The sequence below is a fragment of the Pelophylax lessonae genome, assembly GCF_965119305.1.
Source record: "Pelophylax lessonae genome assembly, chromosome: 8".
Classification (NCBI taxonomy): Eukaryota; Metazoa; Chordata; class Amphibia; order Anura; family Ranidae; genus Pelophylax; species Pelophylax lessonae.
In genome coordinates, this window is record NC_138775.1 from 22647653 (window position 1) to 22675066 (window position 27414).

The 27414-nt window shown below is 44.5% G+C and overlaps 1 protein-coding gene across 2 annotated transcripts in view; it reads left to right on the forward strand.

Annotated features, from left to right (window-relative positions):
- USP19 (ubiquitin specific peptidase 19) overlaps window positions 1-27414 on the forward strand; it is a 150952-nt gene that overhangs the window by 82097 nt on the left and 41441 nt on the right. For both annotated transcript variants that reach the window (XM_082265345.1, XM_082265346.1), the window contains exons 18-25: window positions 3657-3775; window positions 3887-4024; window positions 10958-11319; window positions 14023-14133; window positions 15125-15341; window positions 18454-18606; window positions 21402-21565; window positions 26272-26450. In XM_082265345.1, the coding sequence (XP_082121471.1) occupies window positions 3657-3775; window positions 3887-4024; window positions 10958-11319; window positions 14023-14133; window positions 15125-15341; window positions 18454-18606; window positions 21402-21565; window positions 26272-26450 (1443 nt within the window). The remainder of the gene's footprint in view (window positions 1-3656; window positions 3776-3886; window positions 4025-10957; window positions 11320-14022; window positions 14134-15124; window positions 15342-18453; window positions 18607-21401; window positions 21566-26271; window positions 26451-27414) is intronic.

The following is a 27414-nucleotide window of genomic DNA, read 5'->3' on the forward strand; positions in this document are numbered from 1 at the left end:
ATTCTGTATACCTTGGTTGTGACGAGTGGTTATTTGAGTTACTGTTGCGTTTCTATTATCGCTAACCAGCCTGCCCATTCACTTCTGACACCAACAAGGCATTTTCCTCCACACAACTGCCGCTCACTGGAAATGTTCTCTTTTTTGGACCATTCTCTGTAAACCCGAGAGATGGTGGTGTGTGAAAATCTTAGTAGATCAGGAGTTTCTGAAATACTCAAACCAGCCCTTTCTGGCACCAACAACCATGCCACGTTCAAAGTCACTTAAATCCTCTTTTATCCCCATTCTGATGCTTGGTTTGAACTTCAGCAATTCGCCTTCACCCAGTCTAGATGCCTAAATGCATTGAGTTGCTGCCATGTGATTGGCTGATTAGCAATTCGTCTTAAGCAATTGAACCTGTCTACCTAATAAAGTGGCCGGTGAGTCTATATACATTGTATGTATGTATGTATATGTGTATGTATGTGTGTGTGAATAGATAGATAGATAGATAGATAGATAGATAGATAGATAGATAGATAGATAGATAGATAGATAGATAGATAGACAGACACACACATTATATATACACATACATACACACACACACACACACACACACACACACACACACACACATATATATATATATATATATATATATATATATATATATATATATATATATATATATATATATATATATATATATATATATAATATGTGTGTGTGTGTGTATATGTATGTATGTGTATATATATATAATGTGTGTGTGTGTGCGTACACATATATATATATATATACACACACACACACATTTCCTTTGCTTGCCACTTCTAATTGATTATTCATCTAATTTTTAAGAACTACCAAAAGAAGGGGAGCTGTGTCCCTACTCTGACTTTAGTCAGCTGAGTATAATTCAGTTCCACTTTCTTTCACACAGAGCTTTTCTTTAAGTAGCAAAAACTAGCATGGTTTGACCAATTGCTAGTGCTATTTATTATTATAGGTACTTCTATAGCACCATTAATTTATGCAGCACTTTACATGTATTGTACATTCACATCAGTCCCTGCCCTCAAGGAGCTTACAATCAAAGGTCCCTTACTCCCATACATACTAGGGCCAATTTAGACAGGAGCCAATTAACTTACCAGAATGTCTTTGGAGTGTGAGAGAAAACCAGAGTAACCGGAGAAAACCCACGCAGGCACAGGGAGAGCATGCAGACCCTATGCAGGTAGTGCCGTGGTTGGTATTCGAACCGACGACCCCAGTGCTGCTACTAAGCAGAAGTGCTTTGTAAAATATTCATCCCATAGTAAAATAAAAGGAGAAATTTATTGTGTGTCCGCAGGCAGAGAGCTCTGTATCCTGTGCTGTATGTGACATACTCTAGACGTTACACTCTATACACTGTGCTGGACTTGTAGTGCTCAGTTCCTTAAAGCGGAGTTCTGCCCTCCCTCCAAAAATTAAGTTAGCAGCTACACATACTCTAGCTGCTGACTTTTAATATTAGGACACCTACCTATCCTGGAGTCCAGCGATGTCTGCACCGCAGTCGATGTTTCCATCGGCTGTCGGAATGCTGCCGCCACCATTGCTGGTAAGGGAACCCGGCAGTGAAGCCTTGCGGCTTCACTGCCGTGTCCCTACTGTGCATGCGCGGAGCATTTAGTAATTGGCCAGGAAGCAGAGTGAGGAGTAGGGGTGGCGAACATGTGACGAACCTCGCAGCGGCGAGGTCTGGCGGAAGTGGGGACAGGGTACCTGTCAAAAACAGGTACCCACTCCCTCTTCCCTGAAAGGTACCAATTGTGGCACCAGAGGGGGGGAGAAGACAGATAAGCGGAAGTTCCACTTTTGAGTGGAACTCCTCTTTAAGGCATGGGATGATAAGGGACTATATCGTAGAGTTTGCTAAAGACAACAACATCATCAGCAGTAATCAGCACGGGTTTACAAATGGGCGTTCTTGTCAAACCAATCTCTTAACATTCTACGAGGAGGTGAGCTGTGAGCTAGATAGGGGGAGACCAGTGGATGTGGTGTACTTGGATTTCGCTAAGGCGTTTGATACAGTTCCCCACAAGAGCTTCATTTATAAAATAAGGTCTGCAGGTATCGACAGCAGGGTGTACTCTTGGATACGGAACTGGCTAAAAGGCTGTGTGCAAAGGGTGGTAATAAACAGCGCATACTCAGACTGGTCTGGGGTGGTAAGTGGGCTCCCCCAGGGCTCAGTCCTGGGACCAACCTTGTTCAATTTATTCATAAACAGCATTGAGGACGGGATCGGTAGTTCTATATCAGTTTTTGCAGATGACACAAAATTGGGCAGGGCAAAAACTGCACAGCATGAAGCAGATATCCTACAGAACGACCTGGACAAAATAACGGAGTGGGCAACGATATGGCAAATGAGGTTTAATGTGGAGAAGTGTAAGGTTTTGCACTTGGGGACTAAAAACATAAAAACACAATACACGTTAGGAGGGGAACCCTTGGGGGAATCAAAAATGGAGAAGGATCTGGGAGTCTTGGTTGATGATAGATTAGGCAACAGCATGCAATGTCAAGCGGCAGCTGCCAAAGCAAGCAGAATATTAGCATGCATAAAGAAAGGGATGTATTCCAGAGATAAGACTATAATCCTTCCACTTTATAAAACTCTGGTCCGACCGCATCTGGAGTATTCTGTCCAGTTCTGGTCGCCAGTCCTCAGGAGGGATGTGTTGAAGCTGGAGAGAGTCCAGAGAAGGGCAACTAAACTGATTAGGGGGTTGGAGGACCTTAACTAGGAAGAGCGTCTGCAATCGCTCGATTTATTCTCCCTGGAGAAGAGACGTCTGAGGGGGGACATGATAGCAATTTATAAATATCGTAATGGGGATCTCAGCTTAGAAAAAAAGCTGTTCAATCGAAGGAATTGCATGAGGACTTGGGGGCATACAATGCGATTAGAGGAGAAGCGTTTTAACCTCAGGCAATGAGGGGGGTTCTTTACTGTTAGGGCTACAAGATTGTGGAATTCTCTACCTCAAGAGGTGGTTTCTGCGGGAAGTATGGTGGCTTTCAAAAGACTCTTAGACGTACATCTCAAGGATCAGAACATTTAAGAGCTATGTGAGATGATTACGGCCACACACACCTACACAGGTTGAACTGGATGGACTATTGTCTTTATTCAACCTCACCTACTATGTAACATGTTTGTTTCTTTCTCTGTTAAAAAAAAAAAGTGCTATTCATGACATACGCTAGACTGCTGCACTCTGTTGTATCGGATGTTACCTAGGCCTATACTGTCCAATTCTGTATGCTGTGCAGGGACTTTCATTCTCAGAACTGTCCCACTCTGTACACTGTGCTGGACTTAACATACCCTGGAGAGCTGCATTCTGTACTCTGTGCTGGATGCAGTGTACTCTAGACTTCCCCATTTTGTATTCAGTGCAGTTAGACTCTGTATAAACTGAGCTGTACATTATAAAGTACATAGTGATAACACTCACAGTATTGTCCCAGAGAAGTTATATGTACCACTATAACTTACAAATTGTATGTGACATCATGAAGATAAGGAACATGTGTATTGAAAAACAAATTGCAAATTGAATTAGTCATGGGTGCATGTTAATCTATTGTCCATCCACTCTTTGCAGCGCCCCCAGGTTCCCAGCATCCCAATTACCAAATGTTCCGCATGTCAGAAAAAACAACTGTCTGAAGAGGAGAAATTAAAGCGGTGTACCCGGTGCTATCGGGTTGGATATTGCAACCAGTAAGTGTGCTTGTCTTTTTCTGACTAGCGATGATCTGTACAGTACAACCCTTGTACGTCATGTTTTTTTTTTTTTATTCTGATCTTCTCTGTTCTTCTCTGTTCTTCTAGGGCCTGCCAGAAAACTCACTGGCCTGAGCACAAAGTTGCTTGCCGAGCTGAAAATATTGGGTATCCATTCTTAATCAGCATCCCAGAGTCGCGTCTGACCTACACCCGCCTGGCACAGCTCCTCGAGGGTTATGCAAGGTGAAATGTCTCTTAATTGTACCACTTCTATTCCATTGCTGCAATACTAACATTCACAAGCTGAACTGCAGCCTTCCCTTTGGTTTTTTTAAATGGCTTAGTTTGATTTCACTTCACACTTCACAACTTCACTTCAGCTCCTCCGTTTGCATTAGAAGCTGCAGCAAGTCAGAGCTTGCCTAATTTCCTGGCAGGTTGATGTCCTGCATCATCCTGCCCTTTCCCTCCTCAGCATTACTGTCCCTAGCCCACTCCTTTCATTGGATTTCAGTTTTGGAGGCTTTTCATGTGTGGAAATTCCCATGTCGTGGTCTTCATAAAAATACAGCCTGCCTAGGAACACCCACTCCTTCAGACTTGACACCCACCCTTCAAGGTATTTTGATATTTGCATAACTCCTCTCAAGAGCCCGCTCACTACTTGCACCAGAGCTAAGGCATCTTGAAAGCGTAATGAAGCAGGGTGCTGTGATGTTTTTAAAAAGCTACGTACTAGGGATCGACCGATTTATCAGCAAAGCCGATATATCGAGGGGCGATATGTACTTTCCCCGATATATCGTAATCGGCCCCTGAGATTACCGATATTTCAGAAAGTGCTTGTACCGGAGTGATGCCTGCAGCTAGAGGCATCACCCCGGTACCGGTGTCCATAGCCAACGGTCGGCTGTCTTGTAATGACAACTGATGCGGCTGAGAAGCTGCTTGGCTGTCATTACGAGGAGCGGGAGGGGACGTCTCCCGCCGCCTTCCACCGGGAGACCCGGTCAACCAGCCTGCACAGCCGCTGAAGGCCCGATCAAAGCCGCATTCTGCTCTGATCGGGTCTCCATGCAAAAAACCGGAAGTGATGTCATGACATCACTTCCGGGTACTGGCGCCAGATTAAAAAAATGACCGCATTCAAAACAGCCAAACTATCGGCTGAGACGGATACTCGATGACCAAAATATCGGTATCGGCAATGAAAAAACAATATCGGTCAATCACTACTATGTACCCCCCCATCCCCCTGTGTAACCGTGCTTAGGCCTGATGATTATCCTTTCACACCCGAGCACTACCTATGCTTTGGTACAAAATCATAAAGTAATTAGCTGCTAGCACAGTACCCAAATTTCATTAAAGATACAGTGCTACAAAATATCAAACAAGTGAGTAATATAATTGCAAAAATTAGTGCGGACAGTGATCTTCTCAATACACTAAAGGAGGACAGAATAGGATCCCTAAAAGCCTTTATAGAACAGCACACTTAGATGACCCACAGTTTTGAGTGTGAGTGGTCAAATAGCGTTTTATGCAATCCACAGGGCAGTCAACTTGACTTCATCAGTATAGCAAACATCCACACTACTGTATCTGGTACGGTATTATATGCACTTCTATTAGAAACGAAGATAGATGGCATCCTAGAAAAAAATACATTTCTCTTTCATTCATTGACAGACACGGCTTCAGATCTTCATAACCGTTGGGTTATACTGCCCCATACAGGAGTAGGACACTAGGCAGAAAAAAAGTCTGGCTACGCCCATGGGCAGTCCCAGGGGGGGTATACTCCCACTCTCTGCTATAGGTACTCAGTTTTTGCTGCCTGGTCAGGAGTAAGGACCTAGTTCCTAGCTGGGATCTCTGGTCCTGGCAATTTTTTCATTTTTGATTTTTTTTTTTTTTCTCTTTGGATTTTTCCTGTAAGATCTGCAATCAATTGCTGGACTGGGCGACAGGCTGTATAATCTAGATCCAGTGGTCACCCCTGTACGGCCAGCGAGTGTGTGCAGACCTCAGCTCCGTTCTAGGTCAGCCGAGACATAACCGCACTCGGGGGTTGGCTGGTTAAATGCCTCGCGAGGTTGCATATGACTGGGTCGCAGCCTCCCCATTTCGATGGAGAGGGGTTCTGTCTAGAGCAGTGCCTGCCTGGTTCCTGGTATGGCGAGTAGCTCTCTTCCTGGAGGGTTTTGGGGTGGACGTGTGCCCCTCCTTCCCATCAGGCACCCCCCGCCTTATCTGTTCCCCCATCCTACACCCCCCTCCCCCTCCACATATGTTGGGACTGTTTGGGTCTGGTCCACCTCCTGGGGTGGGAGCAGGGCGTTATGCTGGCGATAAGGGCTGGGGGTGCACCACCGGCGACCAGACAATCGACTGCGGGGAGGGGGGCACCATTTTTTGTAGCCCTTGTGTTTCTATACACGGTGGCCATGTTTGTGTAGTCCAGCGGCCATTATGCGCTGGTTTGCCATAGAAAATAGCGGCGGCCATGACAGTGGAGCCCTGCAAGCGGCGATTTCGTCAATGGGAGCCCCTTCCCATCCCCTGGTGCTGACTCCTGGATCCTTTCACTTCCTGATTATGCTGGTGGCTGCAGGTGCCTGTTTCTGCTGGTTGGGGTGTCTGGTGGGGTTCTCGCCCTCTCTGCTGAGAATCGCTTGGTGCTTGTGCCAGGTGGTGCTGCCAGCGCAGTGATTTCCCTTGCAGTGTTTTACACTTTTTGTGTGGTCCCCCTGGTGACTCATGGAGTCTTTGGAGCACATCTCCCCACCTGATCCCCCTCTCTGAGGTGGCGGGGCTGTGTCCGGGTCCCCACCATCCATCGATGCACTGACAGTGGTACTGAGTCCTTTGTGTCCTGGGTGGTGGCGGTCTTCGGACGACGGGCTAGCAAAAAGCGCCCCTTCCCCTGCCTCATCTGTCTCGTCAGATTCTGAATCTGATTTAGCCACCGCGGACGTGGGTCACCCTGCTGGGTCTGCAACCACGCGCCCGGAATCCTTTGATGGTGAAGATGATTCTTCCACGTCTGCAACCGCGCACGAAAAGGCGTTGGTGGAAGCTCTGATTGCATCTGTGCATGAGACCTTGAAGATGGAGGATGCAGCTGCGACGGAAGCACAGGTTCCCTTTGGCACTCACAAGCCATCTAGAGTGGCAAAGGGGTTTCTTTTCCCCGCCTATTTTGACAGAATTGTCGCTAAAGAGTGGGGACGACCAAAGCGTCCCCTTGGGGTCCCTAAGCGATTTGCTAGGCATTACCCCGATGCGGAGTCCCTTCTAAAGAAGTGTACTTTTCCACCGGTGGTGGATCCTTCGGTTTGCAGACTTAACAAGGCAACCATGATTCTGGTGGAAGAGTCCCCGGCCTTTAAGGATCCAGCTGACGGAAGGCGGAGGCTGTGGCCCACAATATGTACACTCTGGCTGGTTCGGCACTGAGGCCGGTATTCACCATTGCCCTGGTGTCGCAAACTCTGACTGAATAGGCTAAGCTTTTACGCCGTGACCTGGAGGAAGAACAGCTCTCCCCTGCCTTTGCTGAGCAGGCGGACCAGCTGGTCCAAGGACTGCAGTTTATCTGTGATGCCTCTTTGGATGCGGCTCCCCTAGTGGCTTGGCTCCGTTTTGGCAGTGGTCCTTCGGCGTGTCTTTTGGCTCAAATGCTGGTCTGCGGTCCAGACTTCTAAAAAGGCCTTGGCTGATCTCCCCTTTCGCCTGTTTGGAGCTTCCCTGGATGACATCATTAAAGGTCTCACTAAGGGAAAGGACCCTCATCGTAGTCGTGGGCCTTCCTTTTCGGCTTATACTTTTTTTTTGTCCCTTAGGTTTGACTGACAAGGGCTCAAAGCCTTTCAGGGCCTCCTCTGGAGGATCCAAACAAACCTGGTCTGGCAAGCTGAGAGCGGGCTTCTCCAGACCCGCAGTCAAGGCTCCTTGAGCATGAAGGTGCACCCTAACCCATATTGAGGGTGGGGGTACGTTTTCGCTGGTGGTTCCACTGAGTCATTCAGTCCGGCTACAAGATTGGGTTTCCCTCTTGTCCCCCGGCAAGGTACTTTCAACTTACGCCTGTCCCCGGGTCTGTTTTGGGCGGTACAAGACCTGTTACATCAAGGGTTGATTGTCCCGGTTCCGACTTCGGAACGTTTCCAGGGTTTTTACTCAAATCTGTTTACAGTTCCCAGGGAGGAAGGCAAAGTGCGTCCAGTCCTGGACCTCAAGGCGCTAAATTGCTTTGTGCGGGTGCAGAAGTTCAGAATGGAGTCCATTCGCACGGTGGTGGCATCCCTGCATCGGGGGGGATTTCCTCACCTCTATCGACATCAAGGATGCTTACCTTCACATTCCAATATGTGCCGGTCACCAGCGATTCCTCTGCTTTGCCGTGGGAGAGGAGCATTATCAATTTGTGTCGTTACCCTTTGGTCTCGCCTCTGCTCCTCGGGTCTTCACAAAAGTGTTAGCCCCGATGCTAGCTTTGCTACACCAACGAGGGGTCGCGGTATTGGGTTACTTCGATGATCTCCTTCCGCAAGCGGTCTCCTTCTGCTCTGGTTGAAAACCTTGAGATTACAATACGATCTCTGTGGGAGTTCTGATGGATTCTGAATTTTCAGAAGTCTACCGCGGTTCCATCCACAAAGCTGGAGTGGGGAGTTGAACAGAAATTGGCCTTGAGTAGCATCAAGGGCCAGGTGTCAGCTTTGGTGGTCGTCTTCCAGTGACCTTTTACCTCGCACTCCCTGGTGTGTACCTTCAGGGTATCTTGACATTTGGTTCTTCCAGTGCGGGCTCTGTTGTCGCCTTGGGACGTCAATTTGCCGCTTTCAGTCCTCCAGAAGCCTCCCTTTGAGAATCTTCGGGGCATTGCCCTGTTTACGCTGTCCCTGAAGGTGGCCTTTTTGGTGGCTATCACCTCTGCGCAAAGGGTGTCGGAACTGGCGACGTGTTCTTGTCCACCTTACCTGGTGATTCACAGAGATAAGGTGGTTCTTCATCCCTGTCTGTCGTTTCTTCCAAAGGTTGTCTTTGATTTTGATGTGAATGAAGACATTGTGTTGCCTTCCCGGTCTCCCAGGCCTAAACATCTGAAGGAAATTGCCTTGGATGTGGTCCGGGCAGTTGGGGTGTACCTGGCAGCTACGGAGTCTTTCAGGAAGTCATACTCTTTGTGCTCACGGATGGGCCTCTTAAAGGGTTGTCCGCTTCCTCTACAACCATTTCCAGATGGATCAGACATACGGTTATTCAGGCCTATTCCATCAGGGGTCAGATTCCTCCTTTCCCTGTTAAGGCGCACTCTACCCGGCCCTTAGTGCCTCCTGGGCTTTCCGTCATCAGGCGTCAGTCATGCAGGTTTGCAAGGCAGCCACTTGGTTGTCGGTGAACACATTCACAACGTTTTATAAAGTGGATGTGTTGGCATCTGCGGATGCTTTTTTTAGCCGCAAGGTTTTGCAGGCTGCTGTTGAGGACCTAATCCTCTTTGAGCATGTATTGTTTTTTGCAGTTGGTCTCCAGTTGTTTTGGTTGTGCTCCTGATGCCTGGTTGGCTAATGCTTAGCCTTGGGAATTTTTTTCGCTGTTCCCACCCCTCAGGAGCTGTTTCCATCAATGATTGAAAGAGAGAATGGGATTTTTGACTTGCCATAAAATCCATTTCTCTGAAGTTCATTGACGGACACAGCACCCACCCCTCTGTTGAGTTGTAATTCTTCTGACTCTGCTTGTAACTAAACTGATTTCCTATAGCAGAGAGCGGGAGTATACCCCCTGGGACTGCCCATGAGCGTATCCAGATTTTTTTTTTCTGCCTAGTGTCTTAGGGGGCAGTATAACTCAACGGTTATGAAGATCTGAAGCTGTGTCTGTCAATGAACATCATAGAAATGGATTTTATGGTTAGTCAAAAATCCCATTATTCTCCAAAGTAAAGGTCCGCAAAGTACAAAAGAATTGAATCTAGTGTGTACACCTACAATGAGCACATATCTCAAAATGCTTCATATCGCATACAGTGTTCTCACGCCAGATCCAAAATGGCCATGGCGAATTTGTGCATGTGCAGTAGTGTGTGTTCCAGCTCCTCCCTACATTTTTTCATCATAAGTGACATCAGGGGCGCCCTCATACCCCCAAAGAACCAAGTTTTTGGGCAGCCGCTCCAACAAAGAAGAGGATGGGAGAGCTGAAAATTGTGTTCTTTTTAACCCCTTTCCATCAGCAACTTGTACCCCTTTATAACAATGGTCTGATTCCCACCAAAGCACACCTCCATCCCAAAATTCATATAGAAACAAGAGATTGGCCTGCGGGACTTTGAATGAGGTATGTGCTTAGTGGCTGGAGATCAATACAATACACAATAGAAATGTAAAGCAATATTTGGTTTTATTGCATTATGTAAACAAGTTGTAAGAGTAAAAATGGTAACATGTACTCATTAGCACATGACGTAGCTCAATAGCTAAAATATAAATGATATACAACATGAACAATGTTACATCACATATGGCAAACATCTTGGTGTAACCACTTGATTTCAAAATTAGCCTGAATAGTATATTAGAATTCCATGACAGTAGAATATATATAACATCGTGAGCTGACGCGTTTCGGGAGCAACATCTCCCTTCTTCAGAGATCAATGTATTCAAAATATATCTACAAGAAAATATGTTGGAGTAAGCAGTAAAGGATGAAAGAATTTGAATAGAAAAAGGTTCAATCAAATAGTGAAGACTCAAAGGAGTACTAAATACTCACGGATAAATATGACTCAAATGGAGAATTAGACTCCTGTGTGGCAGCGGTATACCGTGTCTGACCCGGGAGCTGTACCCCTTTATGTCCTGTGTTAAAGATATTGATATTGTCATTCCTTTGACAGCTACCTTCTGACCTTTTGTTCGACTGCTAGCTGTCAAAGTGGTTCTCGATCACATGGTCACTATGTATGCCAGCCAAAAACCTCAGGAAAATGTAGTTTTAGTTTGCAGACTACTTCCACCTACAGATAATGGCGTCTATCTGTTAAATGCTATAACTGAAATAATTATAAGATAAAAATTAAATCTTGATCAGTTGTGAGTCTAGAAAACCTGTTTATTGCCAGCCCTAAAGCAATGTGTGTATTTTTTTTTCTTCTTCTAGGTATTCAGTAAACGTGTTCCAGCCTCCATTCCTCCCTGGCAGAATGTCCCCTGAACAGCCTCCACAACCACTAAGTGCAGAGAAGGGCGAGTCTTCCATGGCGCAGTCTAGTTGCACATACCTAGAAGAGCCACAAGAGGATGACAGAGTCTCAGGGCTGCTGTCTCTGGGGTCGTCTCCCTGCCACACAGCACAGACAGAGGCAGCGGGAGAGGACGGTGCGCAGGGGAAGGTGTGCACAGACAGGCACTCTTTCGTCAGCACGGACTCTGGGTTTTCTGAACAAGCCACAGACACTTTAAGGGAATTTGATTCAGGGGGAGAAAAAGAAACCACTTATGAAAAATCTGTTAAACCTGAAGGTTTGTATCTTGGGGCTTGTAAAATTTGTCTCTGTGTATAATGTTGGGCTTTATAAAGTGTGGGAAGAGCTAGATGGGTGTCTATGAGGTATAGGGTCTTTTTGGAAAGATTTCTTCTTGTAGGATTTCCCCTGACCTTTTATCCCAAGCTTACTGTCGGAGACAGAAAGTGAAGAGGAAGTTCCCCAAATCAGTACACAGAGAAACACCCAGAACTACACCCTGCATAGTGTGTCTAAGCAAGCTTTGGGAACGCTAAGCAGCAACATTGTGTGTGAAATTGATCCATGCATGTAGAGGAGAAGGAGAGAAGTAGAACTCTATAGTCCTTCATACAGGTCTGAAAAGACTTGCTGAGAGAGGCTAGGGCAACAGAGGCAGCGTTGTCAACCCAAAAGGCAAAATAGGAGCATACTGGATTTCTGGCAGATTAACTGTTTTTTTGTGGCAGTTGTCTTCCAGGATAGCTCCAAAACAATAAGGTGATACCACCCTTCTCCTGCGCTTAGAATCCAAGCTCCCCGACCACACACCACAGGACTTACAGCTGGCATCTTGGATAGCTAGGTCTTGTAGCCCAAAGAGGACTGGGGTAGTCCCAATGGTGCTACAGGCAAAAAAAACAGAGAAAGGGCGCATCGACCTAGCGCATTATCCTCAATAATAGGCTTTATTTATGCAACATATAAAAAATGGCTACTCACAAACACAGGTATAAAAATGATTATAACGGGCTCAGTTGCTCCAGTGTCAGGAATAGTCCTTATGAAAGTCCATAATCCAATGAGATGACGGCTGACGTGTTTCGAGGCTCAGCCTCTTCCTCAGAGCCAGAGAAACGCGTCAGCCGTCATCTCATTGGATTATGGACTTTCATATGGACTATTCCTGACACTGGAGCAACTGAGCCCGTTATGATCATTTCTATACCGGTGTTTGTGAGTAGCCATTTTTTATATGTTGCATAAATAAAGCCTATTATTGAGGATAATGCGCTAGGTCGATGCGCCCTTTCTTTGTTTCTTTTTGCCTGTCTTCCAGGATAGCCCTTGAGAGAAAGAGGGCACTTTTTTTCCCACCATCACAGGAAACTCATTGCCACCAGACCCTATAAGGAGGTCCCTCATCAACCTGGACAGTTATTTGTGTTTCCTCTGTCCGGAGGTGAAGTGTTTCCCAAGGAACCATCTTATTTGCGAGAACTTTCTCAAGGGCTAGCCTAGGATTTTCTCAAGGGCTAGCCTAGGATTTTCTCAAGGGCTAGTCTAGGTCTTTCTCAAGGGCTCTTCCAGTCCTAGCTGGCCAGGAGTCCATCCTTTTTTTTTTTTTTTTTTCTGGTGTTACCCACAGAGTTGTATAAAGTACTCGAAACCCATACTTGAGTAAAAGCACAAGTGCTCGATCAAAAAGTGACTTGAGTAGAAGTGGAAGTGCTCGATCAAAAAGTGACTTGAGTAGAAGTACTAAAGTATTCAACATTTTTTGTACTTAAGTATTGCAAGTAGTTTTTTTTTAAATTTTGCTACTCAAGTACTGAAAGTAAAAGTACCAGTAGTTTTGAAAAAAACTTGCTACACAAGTACTGAAAGTAAAAGTACAAGTGCTGTGTTATGTAGTTATTAAAGAAAGAAGTCAAAAGTTTGAACATCCTATTGTTTTTTATTATTTCAAATGCAGCTTTTATTTATACATACAGTAGCATTTATTTTCGTATGCGCTGATAATACACATGTTTTGAGCTTCATGAAACCTGCCATCTACTGTTCTGGCAGTGGTAATTTTTATAATAGTAACGAGTAACTATGCAACACAAAAAAAAAAAATATCGGAGTAGAAGTATTGAAATCATTGAAAAAATGTAGTGAAGTAAAAGTGGAAGTAGGAGAAAAAAATTCTACTCTAGGAAAGTACAGATACCGCCTTTCCGTACTTAAGTACAGTAGTGAAGTAGTTCTACTTAGTTACTATACATCTCTGTCCACAATGTTATTTTCTCTGAGGTTTTTTGGCAGTGAGGGTTAGTTCTCAAAAGTTGCAGTGGTCTGCTCCTAACTCCCTTTGGAGCCTGGTGAGGGACACAAATGATGTGGTGGCATCCCCTTGGCGGAATTTCTGGCAGAGCAACACTTGACACATTTTTAAAGTGATGCAACATGGGTACATGCATCTTTAATGCAGAGATGGATTTATATTGAAAGCAAACTCCCCTATCCATCCTTGTCTCCATGCTTTTTTCTTTTGAGAAATCTGTTTGAAACCCCCCCCCCCCCCCCCCCCCCCTAGCATTTCGAGCCATGGCCATCTTTAGTAAGGGCGGTAGCATGTGCTTCCTGGAATCTGCCCTTAGATAGCTCACGCATGCATGCAGAAGAGTGTGCTTGGCTAAGAAAACCCCTCCTCCTCTCCTCCCCTTCTGAAGACTCATGGGATGTACGACATTATTTACCTAGGCAAGAAACCAGGAAGTAACTAAAGAAATGTAAAAGAAAAATTTAGGACAAGTAAATGATATATTTTTTTAACTATTAACATCATTCTAGCAGCATGATAATTGAAAATAATCAATGTTGATTGGGAGAGTGAAGTTCCACTTTTAGCACAAGAAGATGGCCTGTGTGCAGCTGTAAAGTGTGTCTGTAAAGTTTATCACTGCATAGGTCTGAAATGGTGTTTTCATATTTGTGATTTTTTTTTTTTTTCCAGCTGCTGTCCCTGGTTACCAACAGTCAGTGGAGCTTTCAAGTTCCCACGCTGCCCTGTTTTTTATCTACCATATCGACTCCTCGGGAAGAGAGGTGAAACTGGAGGACAAAGGTTTGTTCTGTTCTTAGTAATTGCCTGCAGAGCTTGAAACTGTAGCCTAAGGAGTTCTCTTTTTGCTGGGGATGCCCAAGAGATGCTGACCAAAAACATTGCTTTACATCAGCCTTTCTCAACTAGGGTTTTGTGGAACACTAGGGTTCCTCCACAGATGACTAGGGGTTCCTTGATCAGTGAGCAATTTCTGCCTCAGATGAGCTACGACTGACACTAATCATTTTATTTTAGCTATCTGGAGGAGGGGGGACATTCTTCCCACTGACCACCAACGTAAGGTGCATTCCCCACACTGACCACCAACGTAAGGTGCATTCCCCACACTGACCACCAACGTAAGGTGCATTCCCCACACTGACCAACAATGTAAGGGGCATTCTTCCCACTGACCACCAACGTGAGGTGCATTCCCCCACTGACCACCAACGTGAGGTGCATTCCCCCACTGACCACCAACGTGAGGTGCATTCCCCCACTGACCACCAATGTAAGGTGCATTCTTCCAACTGTCCACCAATGCACGGTATCATCTTTCCACTGACCACCAATGCTGTGTGCATTCTTCCCACTGACCACCAATGCTGTGTGCATTCTTCCCACTGACCACCAATGCTGTGTGCATTCTTCCCACTGACCACCAATGCTGTGTGCATTCTTCCCACTGACCACCAGGGCAGGGTGCATTCTTCCCACTGACCACCAGGGCAGGGTGCATTCTTCCCACTGACCACCAGGGCAGGATGCATTCTTCCCACTGACCACCAGGGCAGGGTGCATTCTTCCCACTGACCACCAGGGCAGGGTGCATTCTTCCCACTGACCACCAGGGCAGGGTGCATTCAAAGGCAGACACTTTAAATGATACCCCTCGGTTAAAGATGAACTCTGGTCACTCAGAACAATTGACCAGTCCCATCGATACGTAATATGGCACCTGTTTTGCCCACATCCTTTGCATACAATTTTTACACCCATCTTTTTTTCCCAGGTGACTGTGTCCTGGACCTGTCTGAGGACAGCTCTCTGGCACTGGTTTGGAAGAACAATGAGCGCATGAAGGAGTTTGTGTTGGTGGAATCGAAGGATCTGGAATGCGACGAGGATCCATCATCTGCCAGTGAAGCTGCTAGAGTTGGTTTGTTCACCTTGGAGCAGTGTCTCAACCTCTTCACTAAGCCTGAGGTCCTGGCCCCAGAAGAAGCCTGGTGAGTATGATGTGGAGTGTCTTTGATCATCTTAATTGGTCATAAACCCCCCACTGAATCTTCAATTTTAAACCCATCGAAGTATGGAAAATCTTGCAGTTTGTTTGTGCACTTCTTCAAAAAGCAGCCACATCCTAAGTAGAAATCCCTGTCCTGTGCCAGCATGCTTTTGTCGCAGCTTTGCAGCTAAAGGTAATGCTCCCTGCTGATTGGAGAGCTATAGATTTGATTTAGCAGGGCGTTTCAGACCTCTGCAGAGAGATTACTGCTTCCAAACAGAACAAGAATCTAAAATGCACCACATTCAGTTTTATTCAAAGCTATGCATTACAGTAAAACATGCCAGGTACCATAAGACACAGGATCTCGTTTGGAGCCCAAAAATGCAATTTGGTTTAACTTTTTGGAATTGTTGTATGACGATGATGAAATTAAGTAAACACGAAATGCCTTAACCACTTGCCGACCCGCCCCCGTAGTTTTACTGCAGCAGGTCGGCTCTATTACGTGAAACAATGTACCTGTACGCCTCTTCGTGTAACAGATAGTGGGGGCGCGTGCACCACCGGAGACGCGCAGATTGGCCAGAGATGTCTGCTGGCCACCCACGTTTGCTCCCATGGAGACAGAACGGCGGTCTGCAGATGTAAACAAGGCAGACCGCTATTCTGTCAGTGATGAACACAGGGATCCTGTGTTCCTCCTATTCAGGAACACTGGTTTCTGTGTTCATCCAGTGAGTACACCCCCCATACAGTTAAAGCACTCCCTAGGAGCACGCTTAACCCTTCGATTGCCTCCCCCCTGGTGTTAACCCCTTCCCTGCCAGTGTCATTACAGTAACTGCAAATTTTTAGCAGTGATTACTATATTCGTGTCACTGGTCCCCTCAAAAATTTCTGGTGTCCATTCTGCCGCTGCAATGTCCCAGTCCCGCTAAAAATCGCTGATCGCCTCCACTACTAGTAAAAAATAAATATTTAAAAATGACCTAAATCTTATCCCTAGTTTGTAGATGCGATAACTTTTGCGAAACCAATCAATATACACTTATTGGGGGGGGGGGTTTACCAAAAATATGTGGCCGAATACATATTTGCCTAAATTGATTGAAAAAAAATATTTTTTTTTTTTGAATGTTTTATAGCCGAAAGTAAAAAATATTGTTTTTTTTTTTTTCCCAGAATTGATGCTCTTTTTTTGTTTATAGCGCAAAAAATGATCAATGCCACCAAAAGAAAGCTCTATTTGTAGGGGAAAAAAAGGACCTTCGATTTTATTTTGGTACAGCGTTGCACGACTGCGCAGTGCCATATCTCAAAAAATTGGCCTGGTCATTAAGGGGGTAAAACCTTCCGGTCCTTTTTGGGACTTAATGAATTCTATTAACCACTTACTGTCAAGTTGATAGCAGTGACACAGGTCCGTTTTGTATAGGCACCTGGGTTTTATTTAGAGCCCCTGATGCCTCTTTTGTCTCGACCTGTTCACATCAGAGACACAGAATCGCCGATCTGCAGCTTATCAGCACAAAGAATAGGGGGTCTGATGGCTCTGAAACCAGAAGTGCTCATAAATGAGCGATCCTGGTTCTTCTTCTTTAGAAAATATTGGTAAAAATGTTCAGATTTCTTCCCGATCGCCATCTTTATGATCCTGGGCAATTTTTTATTTTTTTATTTTTTTCTCAAAATTTTTCTCATTGAGAAGTTCTAAACTTTAACAAAACACACATGAAAGAAAAGAAAAGAAAAAACAATATACATAGAATATTTAATCGTAGAGGACTACCACCTGTCTAATGTCTTGAAGATCATACAGATTTGTAGGAAACAGATCATTAGAAAATGTATATTCTTTAACTGCTTTAAGTCCGCCCTATAGCCGTTTTTATAAAATTTTTTTTTTTTTACTTTTTTTATAGTAGAAAGTGAAAAATATGTATATACAGTATCTCACAAAAGTGAGTACACCCCTCACCTTTTTTTAAATATTTTATTATATATATTCATGCGATAATACTGAAGAAATGACACTTGGCTACAATGTAAAGTGTGCCTGTGTGTTGAGTTATTTTGAGGGGACAGCAAATTTACACTGTAAGGGCTCTTTCACACGGAGCGGACCGCATTGCGATCCGCTCCGGGAATTTATTTTTTTTTTTTCACGGAGCGGATGACACTTGTGTCATCCGCTCAGTATGTCCGCATATCATCCCATCCGTTTGCGGATGATATACGGACATAATGTAAGTCTATGGGCATTGCGGATGTCAGCAGATGACACCGCTGACATCCGATTTTGCATCCGTTCCGTTTTTTAAACGGAACAAAAATAGGGTTCTGTTCCGTTTCAAAAAACGGAACAGAACTGAAGGAACGAAAATCAGATGTCAGTGGATGGTCATCCGCTGAGATCCGCTATGCCATTGACATACATTATGTCCGTATATCATCCGCAAAAAATAGGATGATATACAGACATGCGGAACGCCCGTGTGAAAGGGCCCATATACAAGCTGCACACTCACTACTTTACATTGTAGCAAAGTGTCATTTCTTCAGTGTTGTCACATTAAAAGATAGAATAAAATATTTTACAAAAATGTGAGGGGTGTACTCACTTTTCTAAGATACTGTATTTTTTTTTATTTTTCTTTCAAAAGTTGGCGGCCTTTTTTTATCGCGCAAAAAAAAAATGCAGAGGTGATCAAATACCACCAAAAGAAAGCTCTATTTGTCGGGAAAAAAGGACGTCAATTTTATTTGGGTACAGTGTCGCATGATCTCGCAATTTTCTTTTTAAATAATGCTGTGGCGAATCGCAAAAAATGGCCTGGTCATGAAGGGAGGGGGGGGGCGGGGTTAAATCTTCCGGAGGTTGAGTGGTTAGAGGATTAAAAAAAAAATCAATCCTGCTGATAGGGATGTTTTCCAGCATATGTGATGAGTGTCTGACAGCCAGTGAATGTTTGCAGTACTTCTAGGGAGGTCAGAGCCCAGTTGTTACAATTGATGCTCAAATTAGATTTTTTGGGTGTTAGGTTCTTTATCACCGCCCTAAAGCTGTGCTTGTAAGCTTGTTCTTTTATTTGTTTTTGTTTTTTCTCCAGGTATTGTCCTAAATGTAATCAGCATAGAGAGGCCTCAAAGCAGTTGATGCTGTGGAGACTTCCGAACATCCTGATCATCCAGCTGAAACGCTTCTCTTTCCGAACGTTTATCTGGAGGGACAAAATAAATGACCTGGTGGATTTCCCTGTCAGGTAGTGAACTTTGGCTTGGGAGTACAACAAGCTCGCCAGTCCTGCTTTTCTTCATGTTGTGTCTTGTGTTGCTGCAGGTTTAGAAGTGTAACCTATGTGATAGGACATCCACATTATAAGAGCTTGGCTAGAACTGGATGTATAATTTTGGAGTGGTGTCACAAAGCAAAATACTTGTTGATGCCATTGTCCCTTCTTAGACCATACTCAGCACTAATACTGGGGTCAGCGAATCTAAACTATTTTCTGAGCCACTGATCCTACAAAGAATGCAGCTTATGTGTACAGGCATTTCTGCTTTCACTAAAGCCTAATTACATCAGTGATTTGCTTTTAATCTAACCCAGTGTTTCTCAACTCTGGTCCTCAGGGCACACTAACAGGCCAGGTATGCAAGAAAACTGAATACATCACAGGTGATATAATTTGCTGCTCAGTGATTGCAGTATTCTAGACTGCATCTCCCTAAGGTAATACTTAAAATCTGGCCTGTTGGTGTGCCCTGAGGACCAGAGTTGAGAAACACTGATCTAACCTTTCAGACATGGCAAACTGGTAAAGGGTACTTAGTACTGAAACAATATGTTTTGCCAACGGACACTTTACAGTATCAGTGTGAAGAGAGGGTGCAGTTGGAATAGACCTTGGTTTGGTCATCCCACCCGACCCCACATACTCGTATACATAGGCCGATGAGAAGAAGTCTATATGTTGTTGAACTGAAACAATATGTAGCCTGCTATTGCTAAATTTGGATTTGCTACATTAAACATGCATTCCATGTGGAATGTTTCATAGGCTGTGCATGCTTCGCAGCAAGAAATGATTTCGGACGACTTGGCTTACAGCTCCCAAGTTCTTCTCAAAGTCCTGTATCTCAATTTTTAGTCTTTTTTTTTTTTTTTTTTTTTTTACAATTAAGCCCCATTAGTGGGCAAAACACAGAGAACCACAGGGGTGGAGTGTCTACAAAAGCTGCAATAATGTTGGTTGGATTTTAAGTTGGTTTTTTATGCATGAAGGTAAAAAAACCTGTGTGCAGTTGCCCCCCCTGGCCCCCTAATACTTGCCTGAGCCCCCTCTCGATCCAGCGATGTCCAGGAGAGCCTTGCCTCTCTGGGGACTCGCACTCCTGATTGGTTCACTGGCTGAGATTGCTGCCAAAAGCCAATTAGGAGACAGAGGGGGCAGGGCTTAACAGTGGCTCCATGTGTAAATGCATACACAGGCGTGGCTCGGGAGCACCCCTGCTTGGGTGTCCCCAGAGCAAGCTGCTTGCTGTGGGGGCACCTGGCAGAAGGGAGGCTCCATGTGTGAATGCGTACACAGGCGCGGCTCGGGAGCACCCCTGCTTGGGTGTCCCCAGAGCAAGCTGCTTGTTGTGGGGGCACCCGGCAGAAGGGAGGAGCCAGGAGCACCTTTGTGGGACCCAAGAAGAGAAGAAACCGGACCGCTCTGTGCAAAACCACTGCACAGAGCAGGTAAGTATAACCAAAATAGCACTGGTACCTTTTGCAAAATCATGCAGCAACTGCACCAAAAAACACTGGTCCCTTTTCCAAAATCATGCAACTGCACCAAAATGGCACTGGTACCTTTTCCAAAATCATGCAACTGCACCAAAATAGCACTGGTACCTTTTCCAAAATCATGCAGCAACTGCACCAAAATAGCACTGGTACCTTTTCCAAAATCACGCAGCAACTGCACCAAAATAGCTCTGGTACCTTTTCAAAAACATGCAGCAACTGCACCAAAATAGCACTGGTACCTTTTCCAAACTCCTGCAGCAGCTGCACCAAAATAGCACTGGTACCTTTTCCAAAATCATGCAGCAACCGCACCAAAATAGCACTGGTACCTTTTCCAAAATCATGCAGCAACTGCACCAAAATAGCTCTGGTACCTTTTCCAAAATCATGCAGCAACTGCACCAAAATAGCACTGGCACCTTTTCCAAACTCCTGCAGCAGCTGCACCAAAATAGCTCTGGTACCTTTCCAAAATCACGCAGCAACTGCACCAAAATAGCACTGGTACCTTTTCCAAAATCATGCAGCAACTGCACCAAAATAGCTCTGGTACCTTTCCAAAAACATGCAGCAGCTGCACCAAAATAGCACTGGTACCTTTCCAAAAACATGCAAGTGCACCAAAATAGCACTGGTACCTTTTCCAAAATCATGCAGCAACTGCACCAAAATAGCACTGGCACCTTTTCCAAACTCCTGCAGCAGCTGCACCAAAATAGCTCTGGTACCTTTCCAAAATCACGCAGCAACTGCACCAAAATAGCACTGGTACCTTTTCCAAAATCATGCAGCAACTGCACCAAAATAGCTCTGGTACCTTTTCCAAAATCATGCAGCAACTGCACCAAAATAGCTCTGGTACCTTTCCAAAATCATGCAGCAACTGCACCAAAATAGCACTGGTACCTTTTCCAAAATCACGCAGCAACTGCACCAAAATAGCACTGGTACCTTTCCAAAATCATGCAACTGCACCAACATAGCACTGGTACCTTTTCCATAAAGTGCCGTGTTGATTGATTTTTCATCCAAAAATGGACAGGTATAAACTGGATGAACAGAAAACCTGTGTGAAAGGGCCCTTAGTGGAACTGAATGTTATGGATTTTGTTTGCAGTGCACTCAGGTCTGTTGTGCCTGGACCCTCCCTTTTTATATTGCGTAAAATAGAAGTAGAAGTAGAACTTCTGTTTTTAAATATATATTTTTTTAATTCCGAAATTATTTTTCTGAAGTCCTTTATCTGTGTCTTTGTTTTTTCAGAGGGCTGGATCTAACGACATTCTGCATTGGGCAAAAGGAAGACCACCAGAGGCCTATCTATGACCTCTATGCAGTCATTAATCATTATGGAGGAATGATTGGGGGACACTACACGGCATATGCCAGACTCCCCAATGATAAAAATAGTCAGCGAAGTGATGTAGGTAAGTAACACCTCCACAGTTTGCTCTATTTGTAAGTCTGGAAGGTTGTTGATGGTACATGTTACTCTGGGAACAAGAAGTGCTGAAAAATCTGCTTGCTTTTAGCTGGTAAACAGTGGCATCAGAAATGATCTTTGACTACAGAGTGTGCTTTTACCATGACCTTTGCTTTGGTACTTTAAAGTGGAACTTCACCCAAAAGGGGAAATTCCAATTGTTTGCTTCATACCCCCCTCCACTGCTACATTTTGTGGGGGGGGGGGGGGGGGGGGACCTTGCTTTGTGCACTGGTGTGCAGTCATGTTGGAACAGGAAGGGGGCCATCCCCAAACTGTTCCCACAAAGTTGGAAACATCAAACTGTCCAAACTGTTTTGGTATGCTGACGCCTTAGGAGTTCCCTTGGGACTAAGTGGCCAAGCCCAACCCCTGAAAAACAACCCCACCCCATAATCCCTCCTACACCAAATGATTTGGACCAGTGCACAAAGCAAGGTCCCTAAGGACATGATTAGCGAGTTTGGGGTGGAGGAACTTGACTGGCCTGCACAGAGTCCTGACCTCAACCCGATAGAATGCTTTTGGGATGAATTAGAGCAGAGACTTCAAGCCAGGCCTTCTTGTCCAACATCAGGGCCTGACCTCACAAATGCGCTTCTGGAAGAATGGTGAAACATTCCCATAGACACACTCCTAAACCTTGTGGGCGGCCTTCCCAGAAGAGTTGAAGCGGTTATAGCTGCAAAGGGTGGGCCAACTCAATATTGAACCATACGGACCGTATAAAGGCAGGTGTCCCAATACTTTTGACAATATAGTGTGTTAGTGTATAGAGAGAGAGAGAGAGGTGTGTGTGTATATATGTGTGTGTGTGTGGGTGTATATATATATATATATATATATATATATATATATATATTAGAGAGAGAGAGAGAGGTGTGTGTATATATATATATAGAGATAGATAGATAGATATAGAGATAGATAGAGATGATATATATATATAGAGAGAGAGAGAGATTTTATATATATATATTTTTTTTTTTTTTTATATAGTGTATAGCTGTCTGCACCCCTGTGTAAATGAGCACTAATAGTCTTTTTTTACAGGTACAGCCAATCTTCTTCTTTTTTTTTTTTTTTCTTCTTTTTCTTGTTTATTTTTATTGATAATGTGGGTAACAAAGAGAGCATGACCAAAAATATGGCCAGTAATACAACTTGAAAATGACAACTTGCAGTTTGGTAGTACAAGTTGAAGATCTAATAAGGGCGTACTGGGTCTTCGGGTAAACTTTAAAAAACATCTGGGTGGGCGGCAGTCGGTTTAACAGTTGGCAGGTGGGGGGGGGGGGGGGGTAGGAAGGGAGAGCCCCTCTGCTAATAATTGTGAAGTGTCCTAAATCAGTAGAAGGGAAGATATCATTTGGAGGGTCATTGATTAATAGTCTGCTTTGATACCATGAGGTGTAGTGAAAACATTGTAGAATAGGCTATTGGGTGGCAATAGGCAAAGTTTGAATAAAAGATTCCCAGATGTCAGCCAATCTCATGTAAAGTGGTAGTTCTCTTCTCTTGCAACATTGGTGACCTCCTTTTTATATGGCTGTGATAAAAGAAGGATCTGGTAATTCGTAAAAAACAGGGAATCAGTAAAACGGATTTAAGAAGTATTTAGTGGCTGGTAACACTTTGCAGAACAGTTTGCTCATTCCAAGATGCCTAATGTGATTAGTACATGTCCATGTACAATACCAACATTCTCCAAATATTTCCCGTCAGCTAACAGATTTTCTTGTGGGATTATTTTTGTTTGTGGATTTAGCAGCTCACAACTCTTAATTTTGCTAATTCTTACAGTAAATCTTTCTAGAAGAACTCTAGGGAGGTAGCTTAAAACACTGTAAATATGTTTACTGTGTAACCTACTCAAGTTGAGTTGTATGGCCAGTCTCAGGAATCGCACATACAGGCAGGTTCCCAGCTCAGTAATTGCAGCTTCCGGTGTCACCTCTTCCAGCCTACCTATTGGACAATTAATCTGCATCATCCTCTGTTTAAAGAGGTTGTAAACCTCTAATTTTTTTTTAAAAGTACACCTGAAAGACAAACACATAATGAGCTAGTATGCTTTGCATTCTAGCTCATTATGAAATACTTACCTAAGAATGAAGCCCAGAGGCGCCAACTGCTCACCTCTCTCGTGGGTGACATGTTCTGTCACCCTTCTTCCGGGTTCGCGGCATCCGGCCATCTAATTGACTGGAGCCGCGATTACGTCACTCCCGCGCGGGAGCCGATGGTCACGGCACGGGGCTCTGAAGGAACGGCACCAGCGGCAGTTCCTTCAGAGCGCATGCGCCAGTGACGTCACTGGCTGCATTAAAGGTAAATATCTCCTAAACAGTACATGTTTAGGAGATATTTACAGTATCTATAGGTAAGCCTTATCATAGGCTTACCTATAGGTACAACTTGCAGAGGAGGGTTTACTTCCTCTTTAAGGAACAGGCAGGTAATGCAGGGAGCTTTAACATTATAATAAAGAAATATTGGGGTCACCCTGGTGGGTATAGAGTTTGGCAAACTGATTACAAGTATTATGTCTGGTATTATTGCTCATGCATGCATTTCTTCCATTCTATATTCAGCGGTTTTCCTAGAGTTCCACTTTATGTAATTATATATTTATATATGTATGTGTTTATTTATTATATATATATATATATATATATATATATAATATATATAATTTTTTTTTTTTTTTTTTTACATAGTTTATTGAACAAAAAGGTAATAAACAGAGTCCACAATTAAAACACCGTCAGTACAATTGAACAGGAGAGTTAATAAAATGACCGATACCCAGTTACAGTTGATAAATGTATCTTAAAGTTAGAGCATGTAAATGAATAACGGTAGCAATGTGAGACAGGTTAATGTGAAAAACTTCTCTAAAAGTATGGGGCTCTGTAATGAGACGGTTATGATTGATGTATCTGCAAGGAAGGAAAATATGAATGCACATAGAAATGTTTGGGAAGAGAGTGATCATTTGTAGGTTGATAGAGCTTACAACAACGGCAGGGCTGAGAGGGGAGGAAAGGACATTACGGATATTCATCTGTGGAGGAGATATGCTGAATCTTGTGAGGTGGGTGGGTCTAGTAAAAAGCTGAAGAAGAGAGGACAAGAGTGAAGGTGGCGAGGACGAGAGTGAAGGCGGAAAGAGTAGATGAGAAGATGAAAAAAAAAAGTGGGGGGGGGGGGAGTTTAGGGGAACGAGCATGTAAGGAGGGGGTGGAATGTTCTGCATTGGCCAGTTGAATGGTCTGTTTTCCCTTTATCCATAAGCGGGTAAATGGGGATTCAGTGTGGGGTTTCGAGCTTGATTAGGTATTCAGTGGATGACTGTAAATGAAGCCAACGTGCCCTATGTAATATTTTTAGCAAATTTATATAACCAACAAATGATCACATGTCTCATTTGAGACTTACAGAGCAAATAAAGACAGCAGTTAAAGTGCTGTAGCTGCTGGCTTTTAAAAGGGGAAATTGGACCAAAGCTCTTTTGGCCCTACTTCTCCTGTGGGTTACTGGAGTGTAGTTCTGCACTCCTGTGACCCGTATTCAGCTGACAGCAGGCTAAAGTCACCTGATGTCACTCAGCCAGTCCAGGCTCTGAAGAGATCCTGACTTTAGTGTCAGTATGCATCCAGAAGCCTGGACCCGCAGCTGGCTCAGCATTTCAGTACACTGCAAGACTGAGCTACCTCCCGCCCCCTTCCACAGCCCGGTGCTCCAGTGAGTGCTGGAGGGGCAGAGCACAGCGCAGGTGACTGACAGTGATCGGCTGTCTGCTAAGTGAAGACCGAGAACTGAATGATCAGAGGTCTTTGATCGCTCAGTTCTCAGTTTTAGCGGCGGTGGGAAACAGACCCAGCACCAGATCAATGCTGCATCCACCTTGGTGAGTATGTATGTGTTTTGTTTTTTAAATTACCCCGCACTTCTCTTTTAAAAAAAAACACACACTCACCAGCCCAGGTGTCCAGCACGGTCTTCACCCGGGACAGTTTTTTGTCTTCAGATTCTCAGTGCCTCCATCTTGGCTGTGGGAGCCGGCCATGACTTCCTGCTGCTTCACAGCCGACTTCCCATTGTGCATGCGGGAGTTGCGCTGCACTGTCAGACTGGTCCTGTAGCCAGCTGGAACATGTGATGTGTCCCAGGAGGTTTTGGGGAGAAGGGGTTGGCAAGTGGGCATGCCCCCCTTAGCTTAATTCACAGCATAACTTCTGCCTAGGCAAGGATTGTGGAAATTTGAGCAAGTACCTGTCAGGAAAAGGTATCCACTCCCAACAAAAAAAACTTTCAAAATGTTGGGTGGGCGGGGGTTGCAGGTGGATTAGCAGTACTTTACTTCTAAATTACGACACCATTTACTGCATTGCATAAGGCTGAGAAGAGAACGCCATTGCAATGTTGGGCCGCCCCACAGCCTGCATTTTTTTTTTTTTTTTAATAGCACTTCTGAGTTTAAAAGCCAGCAGAGTGCTAAGCTCTATTGCCTCAAAATGCTTTTTTTTTTTCCTTTTCAATGCTTTTATTATTGTGCTCCTTAGCATTTCAAACAAATTTCTAGGTTTCTAGTGCTATTCTGCTGTAATGTGAAAAACGTTTACAGACATTTGTGATTTTCTTTAGGCTGGAGGCTTTTTGATGACAGCACAGTGACCTCGGTGGACGAGAGCCAAGTGGTGACACGATATGCATATGTACTCTTTTATCGGCGGAGGAACTCTCCTGTGGAGAGACCCGTACGGGGGCATGCTGCGAATCGTAGAGCTGACACCGGAGCATCTGCTGATGGCGCTACGAGTCAGGTAATGAGCAGATGGTTGAGCGACACTACAGCATTCACTAAGTAAGGCTGGGAATCTGTTTGGCAGTAACTGAGCTTACTGTGGCTATAAACAGTTGAACTTGCCAATGAAGTCAGTCTAAGCTCTCCTTGTTTCCAATTGGTGACTCCCTAAACCGTGGATGCAGGATTGGGATAGTAACTTCGGAGATATACGAGACATCAATGGCAAATGCTATAGTTCTGTGTCCACATGTTCTTTTAATGGTCAACAAATCTGTTTATAAGACTCACAGAAACATTTTAAAAATAGAACGGTTAGGCTGAGCGAATGGGCTGCAACAGTTTATACAGATCACCTACTGTATTCCCATTTTATATTTTATTCTGGGATCTATGCTTATTAAAAGTACATCTGAGGTCCATCTGTAAGTAGAACTCCAGCCTTCCCTTCCATGCGCTGTTGTAGAGGCTCCTCTCCTGTACTGAATGATTTCAATGCACACGGAGATTCCCGCAATTAGAAGCTGCAGCAAGTCAGAGGGCGCCTTTTCATGCCCAGCCTTACTGTCCCTGGCCCATTGTTATCATTCAATGAATTTTAGCTCTTTCAATCATGGAGGTTCAGCATCACAAGTGGGCTAGGGTTTGCACAGATACCGGTATCGGTGTCCATGCTAAGAATTTGCGCAAGTACTTGTGCAAATGCTCTGATACATGAAACCAATCTCTCTTGCATTGCAATTTGAGCCTATACTAAATAAATAGGCTCAAAGTACCTTGCAAAGAATCACATGTGATTGGATCAGGAATGCGATGCGATTCCTGTCCAAATCGCGTGATTTCCCCACCGCTCCTGTGTGAACCCAGGCTTGTCATAGAGACGTCAGCCTTGGTTTATACAGGAGTGGTGCCGGAGTTCCGTGAAAAAACCATACCCGTGAAAATTCCCTACCCTCGTCACTTCCGGTGCACCTACGTCATGG